The sequence below is a fragment of the Stegostoma tigrinum genome, chromosome 49 (genome assembly GCF_030684315.1).
Source record: "Stegostoma tigrinum isolate sSteTig4 chromosome 49, sSteTig4.hap1, whole genome shotgun sequence".
NCBI classification, from domain to species: domain Eukaryota; kingdom Metazoa; phylum Chordata; class Chondrichthyes; order Orectolobiformes; family Stegostomatidae; genus Stegostoma; species Stegostoma tigrinum.
This window is the reverse complement of record NC_081402.1, coordinates 1,088,206-1,110,130: the sequence shown is the minus strand read 5'-3', so window position 1 is coordinate 1,110,130 and position 21,925 is coordinate 1,088,206. Positions and strand designations below refer to the sequence as shown.

The 21,925-nt window shown below is 53.0% G+C and overlaps 1 protein-coding gene across 2 annotated transcripts in view; it reads right to left on the bottom strand.

Annotated features, from left to right (window-relative positions):
- LOC125450091 (mucin-2-like) overlaps nt 1–21,925 on the bottom strand; it is a 79,131-nt gene that overhangs the window by 41,940 nt on the left and 15,266 nt on the right. For both annotated transcript variants that reach the window (XM_059643160.1, XM_059643161.1), the window contains exon 5: nt 1,210–1,299. In XM_059643160.1, coding sequence (XP_059499143.1) covers nt 1,210–1,299 — 90 coding nt within the window. The remainder of the gene's footprint in view (nt 1–1,209; nt 1,300–21,925) is intronic.

Below are 21,925 nucleotides of genomic sequence, written 5' to 3'. Positions count from 1 at the left end.
CGTCCCTCAGTCATGGCATCCATTTGCCTCAGTTACTGTAACCTATTTCCTTTAGTCACTGCATCCCATTCCCATCAGACACTGCATCAGATTTCCCTCAGTCCTGGCATCCTGCTTCCCTCAGTTATTTCATTCAATTTCACTCAGTCACTGCATTCCATTTCGCTGAGGAACTGCATTCCATTTCCCTATGTAAATGCATCCTATTTCCCTCCGTCACTTTATCCCAAGCCCCCTCAATCACTGCATCCCGTTTCCCTCAGTCAGTGCATCCCACTCCCCTCAGTCACTGCATCCCACTCCCCTCAGTCACTGATGCACATTTCCCTCAGTTACATCATCCCATTTACCTCAGTCACTGGCATCAAATTTCCCTCAGTCACGGCATCCCGTTTCCCTCCGTTGCTACATTGATTTTCCCTCGTTGCTGCACGCCCATTTCACTCAGATATTGCAGAATACCTCCCTCAGGTACTGAATCTCATTTCTATCGATCACTGAATCCTATTTCCACCAATTCGACATTCTTCTCTCCTCAGTCATTAAACCCACTTACTCCACTCCCCTCAGATTTTACATCACAATTCATCTCACTCACTGTATTCCATTCCGTTTAGTTTGAAGAAAGCGTTTCACTCAACAGCTCTGCACTTGATTTGAAAATGTTGACGGCACAGCTTTCCCTCATTCTTATATTCCCTCAGCACGACTGGGGCAGCTTGTGTCTCAGTTAGTGAAATGCCCCTTACTTCCTTTCGAATTATCACTGCAAACATGGACACTGCATCTCAATCTCCTCAGTGAGCGCATCACGTGCCCACAGTTGCTATATTCCACTACCATGCATCACATCCCTATTCCCAAAATAATTCTACCGACAATCACGTTGAGTAACTACTGCCCCAATTTAACGCCTAATTTACTCAACCCACCCACTTCAGTAACATCATCACTGTCCCATCTGTCACTACTTTGCACCACTGCAACACACTCCCATCAGTGTCTATCCCCCACATCTGATCCGCCTCCACAACCACCTGCCCTGAGTCACAGCACCTCACTTGTCTCAGTCACCGCATGCACACCCTGACTCACTGCTTCACTCTGCCCTCAGTCAGTCTCACGCTCTCTGTCTCTCTCATTAATAAGAAGATAACATACGTCTGTGTCGAAAGATTTCCTTAAAAGGTCTCTGTGTTTTGCTGATACCTGTAAGTTCAGACACTGTTCCAGCAGATGTTGCAGGGTCAGTAGTTACTCCAGATGTTTGTTGAGTGTGTTCAATAGCTGGCGTTTCCTCTGGTTCAGGCAAAAAAAGGAATCTCCGTCACCATAACTCCTGTGTACTCTCCATCTCACTCCTCTCAGGCACTATGACTCCCATGAGATATGAAATCCGAGTGACCGTCTGTGACTGCATCTCACACTCCTCAGTCACTGAATCCCAAGCCCCCAAAGTCACTGTATCACACTACCCTCAGTCACTATATCCCATTTCCCTCAGTCACTGCTTCCCGTTTGTCTCAGTGACTGCATCTCATTTCCTCAGTCACTTTATCCCAAGCCCGCTCAATCACTACATCCCATTGCTCTCAGACACTTCGTCCCATTTCCCTCACACAAAGCATCCCTATTAACTCAGTCACTCCATCCCATTTCCTCAGTCACTGTATCCCATTTCTCATAGTCACTGCAACCTTATTCCCTCAGTCACTGAGTCCCAAGCCCCCAAAATCACTGTATCACATTTCCCTCAGTAGCTCTCTCCCATTCCCCTCAGTCACTGCATCCCGAGCGCCTTCAGTCACTGCATCCCTATTCCCTCAGTCACTGCATCCCATTTCACTCACTCATTGTATCCCATTTCTCACAGTCACTGCATTCAATTTCATTCAGTCACTGCATCCCTATTCTCTCAGTCACGGCATGCCATTTTCCTCAGTCACTGTGTTCAGTTTCCCTCTGATATTCTATCCCATTTCCCTCAGTCACTGCATCCCATTTCCCTCTGTCATTGCATCCCATTTCCCTGTCTCACTGAATCCCAATTCAAACAGTGATTGCCTCCCATTTCCCATAGTCACTGAATCCCAATTCCCTTAGTCCCTGCAACCCATTTCTCTCAGTCACTGCATCCCATTCCCGTCAGTCACTGCATCCCAGTCCCCTCAGTCACTGCATCCCAGTCCCCTCAGTCACTGCATCCCAGTCCCCTCAGTCACTGCATACCATTTCCCTCAGTCACTGCATTCCATTTCCCTCAGGCACTGCATCCCTTTTATCTCAGTCACTCCACCACATTTCCTCAGTCACTGCATCCTGTTTCTCACAGTCAATGGATTCAGTTTCCCTCAGTGATGGCATCCCATGCCTCCCACTCACAGCATCCCATTTCCCTTCGTCACGACATCCTATTATCCTCAGTCACTACATTACATTCTCCTCAGTCACAACATGCCATTTCCCTCGGACACTGCCTCCCATTTCCATCAGCCACAGTGTTCCATTTCCCTCAGTCACTACATCCCACGCTCTGTCAATCACAACATCCCGCTCCCTTTCAGTCACCAAATCCCACTTCACCATCAGTCAATACATCCCACTCGCCTTCAATTACTACATCCCTCTCCCCCTGAGTCACTAAATCCCACTACACCTCATCACCACATCCCACTCCCCTTCATTCACTACATTCCACGCCCGGTCAACACTATATCACACTCCCTGCCAGTCACTACATCCCATGCTCCTTCAGTCAATACATCACACTCCCCTTCAGTCACCACATCCCACTCACCCTCAGTCACCCCATCCCACTCCCCCCTCAGTCAATACACCCCACGTCCACTCAATCACTACATCCCACTCCCCATCAGTCACTGCATCCCTCTCACCCTCAGTCACTATCACCACTACCCTTCAGACACTGCATCCCACTCCCCCTCAGTCACGACATCCCACTCGCCCTCCATCACTACATCCCACTCCCCTTCAGTCACTGCATCCCATTCCCCCACAGGCACTACATCCCATTCCCCACCAAACATTACATCCCAATGCCCCTCAGTCAATACATCCATAGCCCCCTCAGTCACCACATCCCACTACCCCTCAGTCATCCCATCTAGCTCCCAGTGAGTCACTAAGTCCCATTCCCCCTCAGTCACCACATGCCATTCCCTTTCAGTCACTGCATTCCACTCCCCATCAGTCACCAGATCCCACTCCCCCTCAGTCACAATATCCCACTCCCCCTTATTCACTCCATTCCACTCCCCCTCAGTCACCATATCCCACTCCCCCTTCTTCACTCCATTCCACTCCCCCTCAGTCACTACATCCCACTCTTCCTCAGTCACGACATCCCACTCTCCCTTATTCACTCCATTCCACATCCCCTCAGTCACCAGATCCCACTCCGCCTTATTCACTCCATTCCACTCCCCCTCAGTCACCACTTCCCACTACCATTCAGTAACTACATTCCACTATCCTTCAGTCACTACATCCCACTCTTCTTCAGTCACGACATCCCACTCTCCCTTATTCACTCCATTCCACTACCCCTCAGTCACCAGATCCCACTCCCCCTCAGTCACCATATCCCACTCCCCCTTATTCACTCCATTCCACTCCCCCTCAGTCACTACATCCCACTCTTCCTCAGTCTCGACATCCCACTCTCCCTTATTCACTCCATTCCACTCCCCCTCAGTCACCACTTCCCACTACCATTCAGGAACTACATTCCACTACCCTTCAGTCACTACATCCCACTCTTCCTCAGTCACGACATCCCACTCTCCCTTATTCACTCCATTCCACTCCCCATCAGTCACCAGATCCCACTCACACTCAGCCACCCCATCCCACTCCCCCTCAGTCACCGCATTCCACTCCCCGAGTCACCACATCCCACTGCCACCTCAATCAATACATCCCACTCCCCTTCAGGGATTGCATCCACTTCCCCCACAGTCACTACGTCCCATACCCACTCAAACACTTCCCAACCCCCCTAACCAAGTAACTACATTCCCCTCACCCTCAGTCACCGCATCCCACTCCCCTCCAGACAATACATCCCAAAGCCACTCAGTCACCGTATCCCACTCCCCGAGTCACCACATCCCACTGCCACCTCAATCAATACATCCCACTCCCCTTCAGGGATTGCATCCACTTCCCCCACAGTCACTACGTCCCATACCAACTCAAACACTTCCTAACCCCCCTTACCAAGTAACTACATTCCCCTCACCCTCAGTCACCGCATCCCACTCCCCTCCAGACAATACATCCCAAAGCCACTCAGTCACCGCATCCCACTCCACCTCAGTCACTGCATCCCACTCCCCTTCAGTCAATACATCCCACTCCCCCTCAGTCACAACATCCCACTCTCTCATATTCATTGCGTCCCACTCCTGCTCATTCATTACATCCCACTCCACCTCACTCACTACATCGCACTCCCTCTCGGTCATGAGATCCCACTACTCCTCAGTCTCTACCGACCACTCCGCCTCAGTCATCACTTCCCAAGCCCCTCAGTCTCTATCTCCCGCTCAGTCACAAAACCCCACTCCCCGTCAGTCACCACATCCAACTCCCTCATATTCATTGCGTCCCACTCCCCCTCATTCATTATATCCCACTCCACCTCACTCACTTCATCTCACTCCCTCTCAGTCACTACATCCCACTCCCTCTCAGTCACTGCATCTCTCTTGCCCTCAGTCTCGACTGACCATTCCCACTCAGTCATCACATCACACGCCCCCTCAGTCTCTATATCACACTCCCACTCAGTTACTACATCCCTCTCTCCCTCAGTCACTGCATTGCAGTCCCTATCAGTCACTGCATCTCACTCCCCCTCATTCATTACATCCCACTCCACCTCACTCACTTCATCCCACTCCCTATCAGTCACTGCATCCCACTCCACCTCAGTCACTGCATCGCAGTCCCTATCAGTCATTGCATGTCACTCCCCCTCAGTCACCACATCCCACTCCCTCATATTCAGCCCTTCCCATTGCCTCTCAATCACTGCATCAAACTCCATCTCAGTCACCACATCCCAAGCCCTTTCAGTCAGTGTGTCCCACTCCCCCTCAGTCATCACATCCCACTCCCCCTCAGTCTCTATCTCCCACTCCCACACAGTTACTACATCCCTCTCCCCCTCAGTCACTACATCCCACTCTCCCACAGTAACTATACCCTACTCTCCTCAGTCAATACATCCCACTGCCCCACAGCCACAACATCCCACTCTGCTTCAGTCACTACATCCCACTCCCGCTCAGTCACTACATCCCACTCCCCCTCAGTCACTGCATCCCACTCCCGCTCAGTCACTACCTCCCACTCCCGCTCAGTCACTACCTCCCACTCCCCCTCAGTCACTACTTCCCCATCCTGCTCAGTCACGGTATCCCACTCCACTTCAGTCACTGCATCCCACTCCCCAACTCTCACTACCTCCCACCATCCCTCAACCACGATATCACATTCCACCTCAGCCTCACCTGGGGCGGCACAGTGGCTCAGTGGTTAGCACTGCAGCCTCACAGCACCAGGTACCTGGGTTCGATCCCATCCACAGGTAAATCTCTGTCTGGAGTTTGCACATTCTCCCCGTGTCTGCATGGGTTTCCTCCGGGTGCTCCGGTTTCCTCCCACAGTCCAAGATGTGCTGACTACGTGGATTGGCCATGCTAAATTGCCCATAGTGTTTGGGGGGAGGGGTGGGTGTGGGTTATAGCGGGATGGGTCTGGGTGGGATGCTGCAAGGGGCGGTGTGGGCTTGTTGGGCTGAAGGGCCTGTTTCCACACTGTAGGAAATCTAATCTAATCTCAGTGACGACATCCCATACCCCTTCAGTCATATATATCACATTCCCACTCTGGGGTTCCACAGGGCTCTGTCCTTGGGCCTCTACTGTTTGTAATTTTTATTAATGACTTGGACGAGGGAATTGAAGGATGGGTCAGCAAGTTTGCAGACGACACAAAGGTCGGAGGTGTCGTTGACAGTGTAGAGGGCTGTTGTAGGCTGCAGCGGGACATTGACAGGATGCAGAGATGGGCTGAGAGGTGGCAGATGGAGTTCAACCTGGATAAATGCGAGGTGATGCATTTTGGAAGGTCGAATTTGAAAGCTGAGTACAGGATTAAGGATAGGATTCTTGGCAGCGTGGAGGAACAGAGGGATCTTGGTGTGCAGATACATAGATCCCTTAAAATGGCCACCCAAGTGGACAGGGTTGTTAAGAAAGCATATGGTGTTTTGGCTTTCATTAACAGGGGGATTGAGTTTAAGAGTCGTGAGATCTTGTTGCAGCTCTATAAAACTTTGGTTAGACCGCACTTGGAATACTGCGTCCAGTTCTGGGCGCCCTATTATAGGAAAGATGTGGATGCTTTGGAGAGGGTTCAGAGGAGGTTTACCAGGATGCTGCCTGGACTGGAGGGCTTATCTTATGAAGAGAGGTTGACTGAGCTCGGTCTCTTTTCATTGGAGAAAAGGAGGAGGAGAGGGGACCTAATTGAGGTATACAAGATAATGAGAGGCATAGATAGAGTCGATAGCCAGAGACTATTTCCCAGGGCAGAAATGGCTAGCACGAGGGGTCATAGTTTTAAGCTGGTTGGTGGAAAGTATAGAGGGGATGTCAGAGGCAGGTTCTTTACGCAGAGAGTTGTGAGAGCATGGAATGCGTTGCCAGCAGCAGTTGTGGAAGCAAGGTCATTGGGGTCATTTAAGAGACTGCTGGACATGCATATGGTCACAGAAATTTGAGGGTGCATCCATGAGGATCAATGGTCGGCACAACATTGTGGGCTGAAGGGCCTGTTCTGTGCTGTACTGTTCTATGTTCTATGTTCTATGTTCTATTCCCCTTCAGTCATCACATCCATCTCCGCCACAGTCGTGACATCCCAGTCCCTCTGAATCACTGCATCCCACTCCCCCTCAGTCACTATATCACACTCCCCTCCGTCAATACATCCCTCGCCCCCTCATTTGCGACACCCTACTTCACCTCAGTCACCACTTCCCTCTCCCCCTCAGTCACCACATCCCATTGCCTCTCAGTCACAACATCCCACTACCCCTCAGTCACAACATGCCACTCCTACTCAGCCCTTACACCCTACTTCTTCTGTCACTACATCCCACTCCCCTTCAGTCACTATATCCCACTCCCTCTCAGTCACAGCAGTGTACTCGCCATCATTCATGACATCCCATTCCCCTTAGTCACTGCATCCCACTCTCCCTCAGTCACTACATCCCAGGCCCCTCAGTCACTGCATCCCACTCCCCATCAGTCAATGCATCCCACTCCCCATCAGTCACTACATTGCACTGCCGCTCAGTCACTACACCCTATTTCTTCTCAGTCACTATATCCCACTCCCTCAGTCACAGCATTGTACTTGCCATCATTCATGACATTCCATTCCCCTCCGTCACTGCAACCCACTTCCCCTCAGTCACTACATCCTATTCCCTCTCAGTCACTGCATTTCACTCCCCCTCAGTCACCAGATCCCACTCCACCTCAGTCACTACAACACACTCCCCCTCAGTCACTCCATCCCACTCCCTCACATCACCACGTCCCACTCACCCTCAGTCACCGCATCCCACTCCCCCTTATTCACTCCATTCCTCTCCCCCTTATTCACTCCATTCCACTCATCAGTCACTAAATTTCACTCCCCCTCAGTCACTGCATCCCTCTCCCCCTCAGCCACTACACCCCACTCCCCCTCGTCACTACATCCCACTCCCCCACGTCACCACGTCCCACTCCCCCTCAGTCACCGCATCCCACTCCACCTGATTCACTCCATTCCACTCCTCCTCAGTCACTACATCCCACTCCCCCCAAAGTCACTACAACGCACACCCACTCAATCAATACCTCCCACTGCCACCTCAACCAATACATCGATCCCCCACTCCCACTCAGTTGCTACATCCCACTCCCCCTCAGTCACAACATCCCACTCCCTCATATTCACCACTTCCACTCCCTCTGAGTCACTATATCAAACACCATCTCAGTCAACACATCCCACTCCCCCTCAGTCATTGCACCCTAAACTCCTCCGTCACTACATCCCACTGCCCCGCAGTCACCACATCACACTCCGCTTCAGTCATTACATCCCACTGCTCCGCAGTGACCACATTGCACTCCGCTTCAGTCACTATATCTCACTCCCGCTCAGGCATCACATCGGACTCCCTCTCATTCACCGCATCGTACTTCCGCTCATTTATGACATCCCACTCCCCACAGTCACTGCCTCCCAGTCCTCCTCAGTCACTACCTCCCACCACCCCTCAATCACGATATCACACTCCACCTCAGTGACGACATCCCATGCCCCTTCAGTCATACATATCACACTCCCCTTCAGTCATCACATCCCTCTCCGTCTCAGTCACGACATCCCAGTCCCTCAGAATCACTGCATCCCACTCCCCCTCAGTCACTCTATCACACTCCACCTCCATCATAACATCCCTCTCCCCCTCATTTACGACACTCTACTTCACCTCAGTCACTACATCCCACACTCGCTCAGTCAGCACATCACACTCCACTTCAGTCACTACTTCCCACTCCCCCACAGTCACCACATCCCACTGCCTCTCAGTCACAACATCCCACTACCCCTCAGTCATTACATGCCACTACCCCCAGTCCTTACATCCCACTCCCCTTCAATCACTACATCGCACTCCCCCTCAGTCACTGCACCTACTTCTTCTCAGTCACTACGTCCCATTCCCCTTCAGTCATTATATCCCACTCCCTCTCAGTCACAGCATTGTACTCCCCATCATTCATGACATCCCACTCCCAGTCACCGCATCCCACTCCCCCTCAGTCACTACATCCCATGACCCTTCAATCACTATATCCCACTCCCCCTCAGTCACTGCATCCGACTCCTCCTCAGTCACCGCATCCCTCTCCCCCACTATCACTATATCACACTCCACCTCAGTCACGACATCCCATGCCCATTCAGTCATTATATCACACTCCCCTTCAGCCATCACATCTCACTCCCCCTCAGTCACCACATTCCAGTCCCACTCAGCCACCACATCCCACTCCCTCTCAGTCATGACATTCCACTCCCTCATATTTACCGCATCCCACTCCCTCTCAGTCAATACATCCCACGCACCCTCAGTCTCTACATCCCATTCCCCACAGTCACGGCTTCCCACTTCCCTTCAGTCACCCCAACCCACACTCCTTCAGGAAATAGGTCCCACTCCCCTTCAGCCACCACATCCCACTCCCCATCAGTCACAACATCCCAATCCCCTTCAGTCACGACATCCTGCTCCCCTCCTGTTAATACATCCGACTCCACTTCAATCATGATATCCCACGCTCCGTCAATCACTACATCTCATTTCACTTCAGTCACTTCATACAACCTCCCTCAGTCACGACATCCCACTCCCGCTCCGTCCCTCATGCCACTCCCCTTCAGTCACTACATTCTACTCCCCTCCTGTCAATACACCCCACTCCACTTCAATCACTTTATCCCACGCTCCATCAGTCATGATATCCCAGTCACCTTCAGTCACATTATTCTACTCTCATTCAGTCACTACATTCCACACCCTCTCCGTCCCTCCCTCTCCCCTTCAGTCACTGCAACCTACTCCCCTCCAGTCAACACATCCCACTCCACTTCAATCACCACTTCCCATGCTCCATCAATCACTACATGCCATGGACCTTCAGTCACAATGTTACACTCCCCTTCTGTCACTACATCCCACTTCCCCTCCGTACATCATCCCACTACCCTTCAACCGCTACATCACTCGCTCCGTCAATCACTTCATCCCTCTCCCCTTACGTCACTTCATCCCACTCCCCTCAGTCATGACATCCCACTCCCAATCAGTCACTGCATCCCACTCCCGCTTTGTCAATATATTCCACTCGCCTTCAATCACTACATCCCAATCGCGTTCAGCCACTGCAACCCACTCCCCCACAGTCAGTACATCCAACTCTCCATCAATCACTACATCACACTTGACCTCAATCAAGTCATCCCATGCCCCTTTCCTATGTCACACTCCCCTTCTGTCACAACATCCCACTCCATCACAGTCACCACATCCCACTCACCATCAGTCACTGCATCCCATTCCCTCACAGTCACTGCATCCCACTCCCCCACAGTCAGTGCATTGACTTCTGCTCAATCACTCCGTCACACTCGACCTCTGACAAGACATCCCATGCCACTTCAGTCACTATATCACACACCTCTTCTGTCACTACATACCACTCTCACTCCCTCCCTCATCCCACTCCTCTTCAGTCAATACATCCTACTCCCCTCCTGTCAATACATCCCACACGCCTTCAATCACTATATCCCACGCTCCGTCCATCACTACTACCCACTCCCATTCAGTCACTACATCCCACTCAACCTCAGTCCGTCATCGCTCTCCCCTTCAGTCACTACATCCTACTCCCGTCCAGTCATCATATCCCACTCCTGTTCAATCACTACTTCCCACGCTCCATCAATCATTACATCCCACTCGCCTTCAGTCACTTCATTCCACTCCCCTCAGTCACTACATCTCACTCCCCCTCAGTCACTACATCCCATTCCCTCACAGTCACTGCATCCCACTCTCCCACATTCATCACATCACACTCACCATTAGTCAGTTCATCCGACGCCCCATCACTACATCCGACGTCCCTTCAATCACTACGTACCACTCCCCCTCAGTCACTCCATCCCACTCCCCCTCAGTCAAGACATTCCATGCCCCTTCAGTCACTATGTCACTCTCCCCTTCTGACACAACGTCCAACTGCGTCTAAGTTACCACATCCCACTCCCCCTCAGTTACCACATTTCACTTCCGCTCAGTCACCACTTCCCACTCCCTGTCAGTCAATGCATTCATCTCCCACTCAGTCAATACATCCTACTTCCCTTCAATCACTACATCCCAATGCTGTTCAGTCACTGCATCTAACTTCCCCACATTCACAACATCCCATAAGCCCTCAATCACTATATCACACTCGACCTCTGACAAGAAATCCCATGCCTCTTCAGTCACTATGTCACACACTTCTTTTGTCACTACATCCCACTCCCCCTCCATCCCTCATCCCACTCCCCTTCAATCATTACGTCCTACTCCCCTCCTGTCAATACATCCCACTCCACTTCAATCACTATATCCCACGCTCCGTCAATCACTACATCCCACTCCCCTTGAGTCACATCATCCCACTCCCCCTCAGTCTACATCCCACTCCCCCCTCCGTCCCTAATCCCTCTCCACTTCAGTCACTACATCCGACTCCCCTCCAGTCAACACATCCCACTCCCCCTCAGTTATTACAACCGACTCCCCATCAGTCACAACATCCCACTCCCCCTCAGTCAATACATCCCACTCCCCTCAGTCACTACATCCCACTCCCTCTCCGTCCCTCATCCCACTGCCCCGCAGTCACCGCAGCCGACTCTCCACCTGTCAATTCATCCAACTCCCCTTGAATCACTGCATCCCTCTCCTGCTCAGTCGCTGCATCCCACACCTCCTCAGTCATGACATCCCACTTCCCCTCTTTCACTACACTCTACTTCCCTTCAGTCACGACATCCCACTGCCCCTCCATCATTACATGAGACTCCCTCTCAGTCACCGCATTCCAATCCACCTCATTGATGACATCCCACACCCCCTCAGTGACTACATCCCACTGCTCCTCAATCTCTACCTCCCACTTCCCCTCAGTGACCACATCCCACTCCCTTATGTTCACTGCATCCCACTACCCCTCAGTCACTACATCCCACTCCACCTCCATCCCTCATCCCACTGCCCCTCAGACACCGCATCCTACTCGGCTCCAGTCAACATATCCCACTGCCCTTCAACCGCTATTTCCCACGCTCCGTCAATCACTGCATCCCACTCCCCTTAAGTCACTTCATTCCACTCCCCTCAGTCATGACATTCCACTGCCCCTTTGTCAATATATCCCACTCACCTTCAATCACTACATCCCAAACCCGTTCAGCCACTTCATCCCACACCCCCACAGTCACTACATCCAACTCTCCCTCAATCACTACATCACACTTGACCTCAATCAAGTCATCCCATGCCCCTTGACACACTTCCCTTCTGTCACAACATCCCACTCCGTCTCAGTCACCACATCTCACTCCCCATCAGTAAACACATCCCTCTCCCCCTCAGTCACTACATCCCACGCCCTTTCAATCACTACATCCCACTCCTGCTCAGTCACAACACCTCACTGCCCCTCAGTCACCACATCAAAATCCCGTTCAGTCACTGCCTCCCGCTCCCCCACAGTCAGTACATCCACTTCCGCTCAATCACGATGTCACACTCGACCTCTGACAAGACATCGCATGACACTTCAATCACTACGTCACACTTCTCTTCTGTCACTACATCCCACTCCCCCTACATTCCTCAATCCCACTCCCCTTCAGTCACTTCATTCCACTCCCCCTCAGTCACTGCACCCCACTCGCACTCTGTCCCTCTTCCCACTCCCCTTCAATCACTACTTCCGCCTCCCCTCCAGTCAATACAACCCACTCCCCTTCAATCACTATACCCCAAGCTTCGTCAATCACTACATCCCACTCCCCTTCAGTAACTTCAAACAATCTCACTCAGTCACTACATCCCACTCCCCCTCCGTCCCTTGTCCCACTCCCCTTCAATCATTACTTCCTACTCCCCTCCAGTCAATACATTCCACGCCACTTCAATCACTATACCTGACGCTCTGTCAATCACGACATCCCACTCCCCTTCAGTAACTTCAAACAATCTCACTCAGTCACTACATCCCACTCCCCGTATGTCCCTCGTCCCACACCCCTTCAGTCACTACATCCTAATCCCCTCCTGTCAATACATCCCATGCCACTTCCATCACTACATCCCTCGCTCCGACAATCACCACATCCCACTCCCCTTCAGTCACTTTGTTCCACTCCCCTTCAGTCACTACATCCCACTCCCCCTCCGTCCCTCATCCCACTCCCCTTCACTCGCTACTTCCTACTCCCCTTCAGTCAATACATCCCACTCCACTTCAATCACTACTTCCCACCCTCTGTCAATCACTACATCCCAATCCCCTCATTCACTACATCCCACTCACCCTCAGTCACCACATCCCATTCCCTCACAGTCACTGCATCCCACTCTCCCACATTCACCACATCACACTCCCTTTAGTCAGTTCATCCCACACCCCCTCAGTCACTACATCCGAAACCCCTGCAATCACTACATCCTACTTCCTCTCAGTCACAATACCCCACTCCCCCTCAGTCACAACATCCCACTCCCCCTCAGTCACAACATCCTACTCCCCCTCAGTCACAACATCCCACTCCCCCTCAGTCACAACAACCCACTCCCCCTCATTCACAACATCCCACTCCCCCTCAGTCACAACATCCTACTCCCCCTCAGTCACAACACCCCACTCCCCCTCAGCCACAACAACCCACTCCCCCTCAGTCACAACATCCTACTCCCCCTCAGTCACAACATCCCACTCCCCCTCAGTCACAACATCCCACTCCCCCTCAGTCACAACACCCCACTCCCCCTCAGTCACAACATCCCACTCCCCCTCAGTCACAACAACCCACTCCCCCTCAGTCACAACATCCCACTCCCCCTCAGTCACAACAACCCACTCCCCCTCAGTCACAACACCCCACTCCCCCTCAGTCACAATATCCTACTCCCCCTCAGCCACAACAACCCACTCCCCCTCAGTCACAACATCCCACTCCCCCTCAGTCACAACATCCCACTCCCTCTCAGTCACAACAACCCACTCCCCCTCAGTCACAATATCCCACTCCCCCTCAGTCACAACAACCCACTCCCCCTCAGTCACAACACCCCACTCCCCCTCAGCCACAACAACCCACTCCCCCTCAGTCACAACACCCCACTCCCCTCAGTCACAACATCCCACTCCCCCTCAGTCACAACAACCCACTCCCCCTCAGTCACAACATCCCACTCCCCCTCAGTCACAACACCCCACTCCCCCTCAGTCACAATATCCTACTCCCCCTCAGCCACAACAACCCACTCCCCCTCAGTCACAACACCCCACTCCCCTCAGTCACAACAACCCACTCCCCCTCAGTCACAACATCCCACTCCCCCTCAGTCACAACAACCCACTCCCCCACAGTCACAATATCCTACTCCCCCTCAGTCACAACATCCCACTCCCCTCAGTCACAACATCCCACTCCCCCTCAGTCACAACACCCCACTCCCCCTCAGTCACAACAACCCACTCCCCCTCAGTCACAACATCCCACTCCCCCTCAGTCACAACACCCCACTCCCCCTCAGTCACAACATCCCACTCCCCCTCAGTCACAACATCCCACTCCCCCTCAGTCACAACATCCCACTCCCCCTCAGTCACAACATCCCACTCCCCCTCAGTCACAATATCCTACTCCCCCTCATTCACAACACCCCACTCCCCCTCAGTCACAACATCCCACTCCCCCTCAGTCACAACAACCCACTCCCCCTCAGTCACAACATCCCACTCCCCCTCAGTCACAACACCCCACTCCCCCTCAGTCACAACAACCCACTCCCCCTCAGTCACAACATCCCACTCCCCCTCAGTCACAACACCCCACTCCCCCTCAGTCACAACATCCCACTCCCCCTCAGTCACAACATCCCACTCCCCCTCAGTCACAACATCCCACTCCCCCTCAGTCACAACATCCCACTCCCCCTCAGTCACAATATCCTACTCCCCCTCATTCACAACATCCCACTCCCCCTCAGTCACAACACCCCACTCCCCCTCAGTCACAACACCCCACTCCCCCTCAGTCACAACATCCCACTCCCCCTCAGTCACAATATCCCACTCCCCCTCAGTCACAACACCCCACTCCCCCTCAGTCACAACATCCCACTCCCCCTCAGTCACAACATCCCACTCCCCCTCAGTCACAACAACCCACTCCCCCTCAGTCACAACACCCCACTCCCCTCAGTCACAACACCCCACTCCCCCTCAGTCACAACATCCCACTCCCCCTCAGTCACAATATCCTACTCCCCCTCATTCACAACATCCCACTCCCCCTCAGTCACAACACCCCACTCCCCCTCAGTCACAACACCCCACTCCCCCTCAGTCACAACATCCCACTCCCCCTCAGTCACAACAACCCACTCCCCCTCAGTCACAACATCCCACTCCCCCTCAGTCACAACATCCCACTCCCCCTCAGTCACAACACCCCACTCCCCCTCAGTCACAACAACCCACTCCCCCTCAGTCACAACACCCCACTCCCCCTCAGTCACAACAACCCACTCCCCCTCAGTCACAACATCCCACTCCCCCTCAGTCACAACAACCCACTCCCCCTCAGTCACAACAACCCACTCCCCCTCAGCCACAACATCCCACTCCCCCTCAGTCACAACATCCCACTCCCTCTCAGTCACAACATCCCACTCCCCCTCAGTCACAACAACCCACTCCCCCTCAGTCACAACAACCCACTCCCTCTCAGTCAAGACATCCCATGCCCCTTCAGTCACTATGTCACACTCCCCTTCTGACACAACATCCAACTCCGTCACAGTCACCACATCCCACGCCCCCTCAGTTACCACAACCCACTCCTACTCAGTCACAACATTCCAATCCCCCTGAGTCACCACATCTCACTCCCCGTCAGTCACCACATCCCATTCCCCACCATTCTACACATCGTAATCCCATTAAGTCACTGCATCCCACTCCTCCACAGTCAGTGCATCCACCTCCGCTCAATCACTATGTCACACTCAAACTCTGACAAGACATCCCATGCCCCTTCAGTCACTATGTCACACTCCTCTTCTGTCGCTACATCCCAATCCCCCTCCGTCCCTCACCCCACTCCTCTTCAGTCACTGCATCCTACTCCCGTCTTGTCAATATATCCCACTCCCCTTCAATCACTATATCCTATGCTCTGTCAATCACTACATCCCACTCCACTTCAGGCACTTCGTTCCACTCCACTTCAGTAAATACATCCCACACCCCCTCCTTCCCTCACCCCACTCCTCTTCAGTCACTGCATCCTACTCCCGTCCTGTCAATACATCCCACTCCCCTTCAATCACAATATCCCACGCTCCGTCAATCAATGCATCCTACTAGCCTTCAGTCACGTCATTCCACTCCCTTCAGTCACGACATCGAACTCCCCCTCAGTCACTGCATACATCTCCCTCTTAGTCACTCCATCCCACTCGCCCTCAATCACTATATCACACTTCGACCTCACTCAAGACATTCCATGCTCCTTCAGTCACTATGACACACTCCGATTCTGTCAGTGCATCCCACTACACCTCCATCCCTCATCCCTCTCCCCTTCAGTCATGGCATCCCACTCCCCTCCAGTCCACACATCCCACTCCCCTTCAATAACTACATCCCATGCTCCGTCAATCACTACATCCCACTCCCACTCAGACACTGTATCGAACTCCCCCTCAGTCAATACATCCCACTCCCCTTTAATCACTACATCCCACTCACCTTCAGTCAGTTCATTCCACTCCCCTCAGTCATTGCATCTCACTCCCCCTCAGTCACTATATCGCATTCCCTCACAGTCACTGCATCCCACTCTCCCACATTCATCACATCACACTCCCCAATAGTCAGTTCATCCCATGCCCCCTCAGTTACTACATCCAACTTCTCTTCAATCACTACATACCACTCCCTCTCAGTCACATCCCATGCCCCTCAGTCACTATGTCACACTCCCCTTCTGACACAACATCCACTGCATCTCAGTCACCACATCCCACTCCCCATCAGTCACTGCATCCATCTCCCCCTCAGTCAATACATCCCACTTCCCTTCAATCACTACGTCCCAATGCTGTTCTGTGACTGCATCCAACTCCCCACATGCACAACCCACTCGCCCCGCAATCACTTTATCGCGTTCGACCTCTGACAAGACATCCCTTGCCCCTTCAGTCACTATGTCACACTCCTCTTCTGTCACTACATCCCACTCCCCCTCCGTCCCTCATTCCACTCCCCTTCAGTCACTACATCCTACTCCCATCATGTCAATACATCCAACTCCCCTTCAATCACTATATCCCACGCTCCGTCAATCACTACATACAACTCCACTTCAGTCTCTTCATTTCACTCTCCCTCAGTCACTACACCCCACTCCCCCTCCGTCCCTCATCCCACTCCCCTTCAATCACTACTTCCTGCTCCCCGTCAGTCAATACATCCCACTTCACTTGAATCACTATACCTGACGCTCTGTCAATCACTACAACCCACTCCCCTTCAGTCACTTCATGCAATCTCCCTCAGTCACTACATCCTACTCCCCTCCTGTCAATACATCTCACGCCACTTCCATCACTATATCCCATGCTCCGTCAATCACTACATCCCACTCCCCTTCAGTCACTTCGTTCCACTCCCCTTCAATCACTACATCCCACTCCACCTCCATCCATCAACCCTCTCACCTTCAGTCACTACATCCTTCTCCCCTCCAGTCAACACCACCGACTCCTCTTCAATCACTACTTCCCGCACTCCGTCAATCACGACATCCCACACTCCTCAGTCACTACATCCCACTCCATGTCAGTCACTACATCCCATTCCCTCACGGTCACTGCATCCCACTCTCCCACATTCACCACATCACAGTCCCTTTCATCAGTTAATCCCACTCCCCCTCAGTCACTACATCTGACGTCCCTTCAATCACTACATCCCACTCCCCCTCAGTCACAACACCCCACTCCCCCTCAGTCACAATATCCTACTCCCCCTCAGTCACAACATCCCACTCCCCCTCAGTCACAATATCCTACTCCCCCTCAGTCACAACACCCCACTCCCCCTCAGTCACAACACCCCACTCCCCCTCAGTCACAATATCCTACTCCCCCTCAGTCACAACACCCCACTCCCCCTCAGTCACAACATCCCACTCCCCCTCAGTCACAACATCCCACTCCCCCTCAGTCACAACATCCCACTCCCCCTCAGTCACAATATCCTACTCCCCCTCAGTCACAACAACCCACTCCCCCTCAGTCACAATATCCTACTCCCCCTCAGTCACAACACCCCACTCCCCCTCAGTCACAACATCCCACTCCCCCTCAGTCACAACATCCCACTCCCCCTCAGTCACAACAACCCACTCCCCCTCAGTCACAACATCCCACTCCCCCTCAGTCACAACATCCCACTCCCCCTCAGTCACAACACCCCACTCCCCCTCAGTCACAACAACCCACTCCCCCTCAGTCACAACACCCCACTCCCCCTCAGTCACTACACCCCACTCCCCCTCAGTCACAACACCCCACTCCCCCTCAGTCACTACACCCCACTCCCCCTCAGTCACAACAACCCACTCCCCTCAGTCACAACACCCCACTCCCCCTCAGTCACAACACCCCACTCCCCCTCAGTCACAACATCCCACTCCCCCTCAGTCACAACATCCCACTCCCCCTCAGTCACAACATCCTACTCCCCTCAGTCACAACAACCCACTCCCCCTCAGCCACAACATCCCACTCCCCCTCAGTCACAACAACCCACTCCCCCTCAGTCACAACACCCCACTCCCCCTCAGCCACAACATCCCACTCCCCCTCAGTCACAACAACCCACTCCCCCTCAGCCACAACATCCCACTCCCCCTCAGTCACAACAACCCACTCCCCCTCAGTCACAACAACCCACTCCCCCTCAGTCACAACATCCCACTCCCCCTCAGCCACAACATCCCACTCCCCCTCAGTCACAACACCCCACTCCCCCTCAGTCACAACATCCCACTCCCCCTCAGTCACAACATCCCACTCCCCCTCAGTCACAACATCCCACTCCCCCTCAGTCACAACATCCCACTCCCCCTCAGTCACAACACCCCACTCCCCCTCAGTCACAACACCCCACTCCCCCTCAGTCACAACAACCTACTCCCCCTCAGTCACCACATCCCACTCCCCCTCAGTCACAACACCCCACTCCCCCTCAGTCACAACATCCCACTCCCCCTCAGTCACAACATCCCACTCCCCCTCAGTCACAACACCCCACTCCCCCTCAGTCACAACACCCCACTCCCCCTCAGTCACAATATCCTACTCCCCCTCAGTCACAACATCCCACTCCCCCTCAGTCACAACATCCCACTCCCCCTCAGTCACAACAACCCACTCCCCCTCAGTCACAACAACCCACTCCCCCTCAGTCACAACATCCCACTCCCCCTCAGCCACAATATCCTACTCCCCCTCAGTCACAACACCCCACTCCCCTCAGTCACAACAACCCACTCCCCCTCAGTCACAACACCCCACTCCCTCTCAGTCAAGACATCCCATGCCCCTTCAGTCACTATGTCACACTCCCCTTCTGACACAACATCCAACTCCGTCACAGTCACCACATCCCACGCCCCCTCAGTTACCACAACCCACTCCTACTCAGTCACAACATTCCAATCCCCCTGAGTCACCACATCTCACTCCCCGTCAGTCACCACATCCCATTCCCCACCATTCTACACATCGTAATCCCATTAAGTCACTGCATCCCACTCCTCCACAGTCAGTGCATCCACTTCCGCTCAATCACTATGTCACACTCAAACTCTGACAAGACATCCCATGCCCCTTCAGTCACTATGTCACACTCCTCTTCTGTCGCTACATCCCAATCCCCCTCCGTCCCTCACCCCACTCCTCTTCAGTCACTGCATCCTACTCCCGTCTTGTCAATATATCCCACTCCCCTTCAATCACTATATCCTATGCTCTGTCAATCACTACATCCCACTCCACTTCAGGCACTTCGTTCCACTCCACTTCAGTAAATACATCCCACACCCCCTCCTTCCCTCATCCCACTCCTCTTCAGTCACTGCATCCTACTCCCGTCCTGTCAATACATCCCACTCCCCTTCAATCACAATATCCCACGCTCCGTCAATCAATGCATCCTACTAGCCTTCAGTCACGTCATTCCACTCCCTTCAGTCACGACATCGAACTCCCCCTCAGTCACTGCATACATCTCCCTCTTAGTCACTCCATCCCACTCGCCCTCAATCACTATATCACACTCGACCTCACTCAAGACATTCCATGCCCCTTCAGTCACTATGACACACTCCGATTCTGTCAGTGCATCCCACTACACCTCCATCCCTCATCCCTCTCCCCTTCAGTCATGGCATCCCACTCCCCTCCAGTCCACACATCCCACTCCCCTTCAATAACTACATCCCATGCTCCGTCAATCACTACATCCCACTCCCCCTCAGTCACTGTATCGAACTCCCCCTCAGTCAATAGATCCCACTCCCCTTTAATCACTACATCCCACTCACCTTCAGTCAGTTCATTCCACTCCCCTCAGTCATTGCATCTCACTCCCCCTCAGTCACTATATCGCATTCCCTCACAGTCACTGCATCCCACTCTCCCACATTCATCACATCACACTCCCCAATAGTCAGTTCATCCCATGCCCCCTCAGTCACGACATCCAACTTCTCTTCAATCACTACATACCACTCCCTCTCAGTCACATCCCATGCCCCTCAGTCACTATGTCACACTCCCCTTCTGACACAACATCCACTGCATCTCAGTCACCACATCCCACTCCCCATCAGTTACCACATTCCACTCCCCCTCAGCCTCCACATCCCAGTACCACTCAGTCACCACATCCCACTCCCCATCAGTCACTGCATCCATCTCCCCCTCAGTCAATACATCCCACTTCCCTTCAATCACTACGTCCCAATGCTGTTCTGTGACTGCATCCAACTCCCCACATGCACAACCCACTCGCCCCGCAATCACTTTATCGCGTTCGACCTCTGACAAGACATCCCTTGCCCCTTCAGTCACTATGTCACACTCCTCTTCTGTCACTACATCCCACTCCCCCTCCGTCCCTCATTCCACTCCCCTTCAGTCACTACATCCTACTCCCATCATGTCAATACATCCAACTCCCCTTCAATCACTATATCCCACGCTCCGTCAATCACTACATCCAACTCCAATTCAGTCTCTTCATTTCACTCTCCCTCAGTCACTACACCCCACTCCCCCTCCGTCCCTCATCCCACTCCCCTTCAATCACTACTTCCTACTCCCCGTCAGTCAATACATCCCACTCCACTTGAATCACTATACCTGACGCTCTGTCAATCACTACAACCCACTCCCCTTCAGTCACTTCATGCAATCTCCCTCAGTCACTACATCCTACTCCCCTCCTGTCATTACATCTCACGCCACTTCCATCACTATATCCCATGCTCCGTCAATCACTACATCCCACTCCCCTTCAGTCACTTCGTTCCACTCCCCTTCAATCACTACATCCCACTCCACCTCCATCCATCAACCCTCTCACCTTCAGTCACTACATCCTTCTCCCCTCCAGTCAACACCACCGACTCCTCTTCAATCACTACTTCCCGCACTCCGTCAATCACGACATCCCACACTCCTCAGTCACTACATCCCACTCCATGTCAGTCACTACATCCCATTCCCTCACGGTCACTGCATCCCACTCTCCCACATTCACCACATCACAGTCCCTTTCGTCAGTTAATCCCACACCCCCTCAGTCACTACATCTGACGTCCCTTCAATCACTACATCCCACTCCCCCTCAGTCACAACACCCCACTCCCCCTCAGTCACAACATCCCACTCCAC